General features: G+C 24.3%; 1 protein-coding gene across 1 annotated transcript; it reads left to right on the top strand.

The window, feature by feature from the left end:
* Positions 1-1,183: 1,183 nt before the first annotated feature.
* On the top strand, positions 1,184-3,855 carry Phum_PHUM116010 (Septin-2, putative; the record flags this gene model as incomplete). The annotated part of the gene is made up of 6 exons (XM_002424120.1): positions 1,184-1,213; positions 1,474-1,600; positions 1,689-1,831; positions 2,183-2,681; positions 3,238-3,539; positions 3,676-3,855. 6 exons carry the CDS (start codon positions 1,184-1,186, stop codon positions 3,853-3,855), a joined length of 1,281 nt encoding a protein of 426 aa, XP_002424165.1.
* Between the last annotated feature and the right edge of the window lie 509 nt (positions 3,856-4,364).

Genomic DNA, 4,364 nt, shown 5'->3' with positions numbered 1-4,364 from the left:
TATATATATATATATATATATATATATATATTTAAAATCTTTAGTAGTAAATTGAGTTTTGATAATAAAAAAATTTTTTTAAAAAATGAAATCTGTAAAAAGCAATATTATAATACATCACTTGTTATAAATAAAATGTTTTAATTGAATTTATAAGAACCTTAAATGTAATATATGAAAATGAGAAACTTAAAGATATATTTATAAATTTCTTACATAGTATTATTAGTAATTATATATACTAAAACAAATTTATGTATATTTCATGTAAACTATGTTTTTTTTTTCATTATTTAATAAAGATGCAGAGTTTAAACAAGTGTGTGCATTAAAATTATGATAAAATTTCTAAAACTACAGTCCTCACATAATAAACACATACAAAATAATAATCCAAAATCCTCAATGACCAAGTACCTAATAAAAGAAGTAGGGCAAATTTTGGTAATAAAAATGTCACTACCAGTCAAATGCGTTCACGTAAATGTACATACTTACATGTAAAGTAATAAGTTTAAACATAATAATATTCATCGATTAATTATATGATAACAAAAAACCCCCCATAAAAACAAAATAAATTAAGTAAAAATTAAAACAAAAATTACCTTGTCCGACGGTATATTAGTCTTTGAACTCATTTTCGTTATTTTTCCTAATTATTATTTTGTATTTGTACAAATTAATTATTAAAAAAATGTTAATTCTTAACCCTGACAGAAAAGAAAATTTTCCGAAAAGTAAATAAAACCATTAGACGACACCAGCATCACATCACATATTTTTCTTCCATTTTGATCATTTTTTCAGCTCAACTGGAAAATGGGAAAACTTGAATTTTAATTATAACCGACCACGAAAAAAAAAATTTCATATTTTAACATATAAAAAAATGAGTTTATGCGGTTTTAAAAGAAAATTTTAAGAAATTATATTAACCACTTGTAAATTTCCAGCTAGCCAAAAGACCCACTTTCATAAAAACAGAGAAAATGGCGAACTTGTTCTTAACACCACAGCTTGTTTTATTTGTGCTCTTTTTTGTTTCCAAAGGTGAAAGTGACAGTAGAGCGCAGCAAACGTTGAACCATCTATTTATTTTCACGCAAACTGAACACAAAATGTTTTCATTCCTTCGTTATTGTTTGAATTTCGTGGTGTTCCTCTATGAATCACGGAGTAAATGGCGGCCGTTAAAACTGAAAAAATTAACGTAAGTATTATTTTTATTTTTTTTACATTTATTTTCGTGCATTGTAGAGCTTTAAATTTTAAAAAGTAATTTTTTACATTAAATAAAATATTATTACCGTGATGTTTAGTATTTTTTTTTTTACCTCGTAAGTCTTGAAATTTTATTCTTTAACATAACCGGTATTTACCAAAATACGCTGTTTGGGTGGGGTGCATGTGGCATTTTAAAGTTTGACTTTAATGTCAATGAATATAATAAATTTTTTAAAAAAATTTTAGACCGCTGAGGTGGAAGCTAGTATAAGAAATCTCAAATTATCTGGACATGTTGGCTTTGACACTTTACCGGATCAATTGGTGAACAAATCTGTTCAAAATGGTTTTATTTTTAACATATTATGCATAGGTAGGTAAATTAAATGATTTTTAAAATATTGCTTATTATTTGTTTTTTTGAAGTCATTTTTTTATATTTTTTTATTGTCTTATAAAAGGGGAAACAGGTTTGGGAAAATCTACCTTAATGGATTCATTGTTTAATACTAGTTTTGAGTCAACACCAAGTCCTCATAATTTGACCACTGTCAAATTGAAAGCACACACTTATGAGTTACAAGAAAGCAATGTTAGACTAAAGGTATCATATGTTTTTAATTTTTTCTTATTAAATATTTGCTCAATGTATCACTCATATTTTCTATATTAAAAAGGGTATAACTAATAGATAACAATATTTATATTGATAAATTTTTAAATAGCCTTGAAAATTGTATAAAAATTCAATTTTACTAATGAGATATAAAATATTGTTTTGTGTTTGGTGATGCTTTGTTTTTATTATTTAATTTTCTAACAAGCAACATACAAAAATAAAATTTAAATTTAATTTTAAAAGATTTTTTATTATCTTTTAATTTATATTTTGAGGCATGTATTACTGATTTTTAAAGTGTTGAAGATTTTCAAAAAAAAAATTTTTTTTTTTAAGTTAACAATAGTTGACACAGTGGGTTATGGAGATCAAATCAATAAAGAAAATTCATTTAAAGCTGTAGTGGATTATATTGATGCACAATTTGAAGCATATTTGCAAGAGGAACTTAAAATAAAAAGATCTTTATCAACTTATCATGACACAAGAATTCATGTTTGCCTTTATTTCATTTGTCCAACTGGTCATGGTTTAAAATCAATCGATCTTGTTTGCATGAAGAAACTGGATGCCAAAGTTAACATAGTACCAATAATTGCAAAAGCTGATACTATTTCAAAAACAGAATTGCAAAAATTTAAAACAAAAATTATGGGAGAACTACAAAACAATGGAGTACATATTTATCAATTTCCTACAGATGATGAAAATGTTGCTGAAACAAATGCTTCCATGAACGCTCATGTTCCTTTTGCTGTTGTCGGAAGTACAGATTTTGTTAAAATTGGAAACAAAATGACAAGATCTAGACAATATCCATGGGGTACAGTACAAGGTATCATTAAACATATTTATTTATCAATAACATATTTTTTACCACCGGCCATTAAAAATTCAATTAATATTATTATTAATTTTTTACCATTTTTATTATTTAAACTTTTATTTCTAAAAGATGAATGTTATTGAGTTAAAAATTTTTTTTTCACACGTGGAAGTGTTTTAATTCATTTTTTTTTTCTACAACAAAAAAAAAAAAAAGAAAACAACTCAAGGTTTTTAATAAATAATAATAAAATTAATATAGATAAGCCACGATTTATGAACGATCAATTTTAATTTCAACTTAAAAAAAATCGTAAATATTTATATTTATTTTATTTAACATTTCTCTTTGTGATAATATTAAAATCAATCTCTTTATTAAAACTCGGGATAAATTTAAATATTTACAAGATAATTTTTAAGTGAAAGTTATCTTATATAATTACGTAAATAATATCATTGATCGTAAATATTGAATTTTTTTTTATGTGTAAAAAGAAATAAAACGAATAATTGTCAATTGAAAAAATTATTACTTGATATTTTAGTTCTTTTTTTTTTTTCAGTTGAAAATGAGGGTCATTGTGATTTCGTGAAATTAAGAGAAATGTTAATTCGTACGAATATGGAAGATATGAGAGAAAAAACGCATACAAAACATTATGAAACCTACAGGAAAAAAAGACTCGAACAAATGGGATTTTCCGACGTTGATGCCGAAAACAAACCTCTTAGTTTTCAAAATGCTTTTGAAGCAAAGAGAAATAATCACATGCAAGAATTACAACAGAAAGAAGAGGAAATGAGGCAAATGTTTGTAGTTAGAGTCAGGGAAAAGGAAGCAGAATTAAAGGAAGCCGAAAAAGAGGTAATATTTTTTTTTATCGGGGGGGGGTGAGGGCGGGGAGAAGGGAAAGATTTAAAAGTGAATCATGTATTATTTTTTGATTTTCTAAAATGACTAATAAATACAACAATCATTTATGTGAATGAAATTATTACAGCTTCACACAAAATTTGACAAATTGAAAAAAGATCATACCGAGGAAAAGAAAAAAGTTGAAGAATCGAGGAAGAAGCTTGAGGATGAAATGATTGAATTTAACAGGAGAAAACAACAATTTTTAAATCAATTATCATCTAGTCATCACACGCTTACTCTCGGCAAAAGCAAAAAAAAGTAATTTTTTTTTTTTTTTTTTTACTGTCAATTATTAATACTTAATTAATTAACTTTTATTGTCAAATTATTATTATTATTAATATTTTTTTTTTATTGCGAACAAGAGTACCGCCTTATGAAATATTTATTTTATTTTTTTTAATTTTTTTAGCTTTTGCCAGTATTAATATTATTATTATTATATAATTTATTCCCGTAAAATGTATTTAAATTTCTTTACAATAAGCTAAATATTGGCACCACATTTTATCGAATTTAATATGATCTCTCCTCATATGATACTCAATTTTTTTTTTTTTTTAAATCTCAATGAATTTTACATGTTTTTAATTTCAATCGATTCAATTTTTTTTTTATAATAAACGTATTATTATTATTATTACTATAATTTTCCTTAAGGTTTTTTTTTTTTTCAAGCATAAAAAAATTTGTTTATAAGCTTAAACAATTTACACTCGATTAAAATGCACGAATAAATAAAATAATATTGATGATTGTAAAAAGAGAAAT

The sequence above is a fragment of the Pediculus humanus genome, genomic scaffold (genome assembly GCF_000006295.1).
Source record: "Pediculus humanus corporis 1103172107463 genomic scaffold, whole genome shotgun sequence".
NCBI classification, from domain to species: Eukaryota; Metazoa; Arthropoda; class Insecta; order Psocodea; family Pediculidae; genus Pediculus; species Pediculus humanus.
This window is presented reverse-complemented; position numbering and strand designations above follow the sequence as displayed.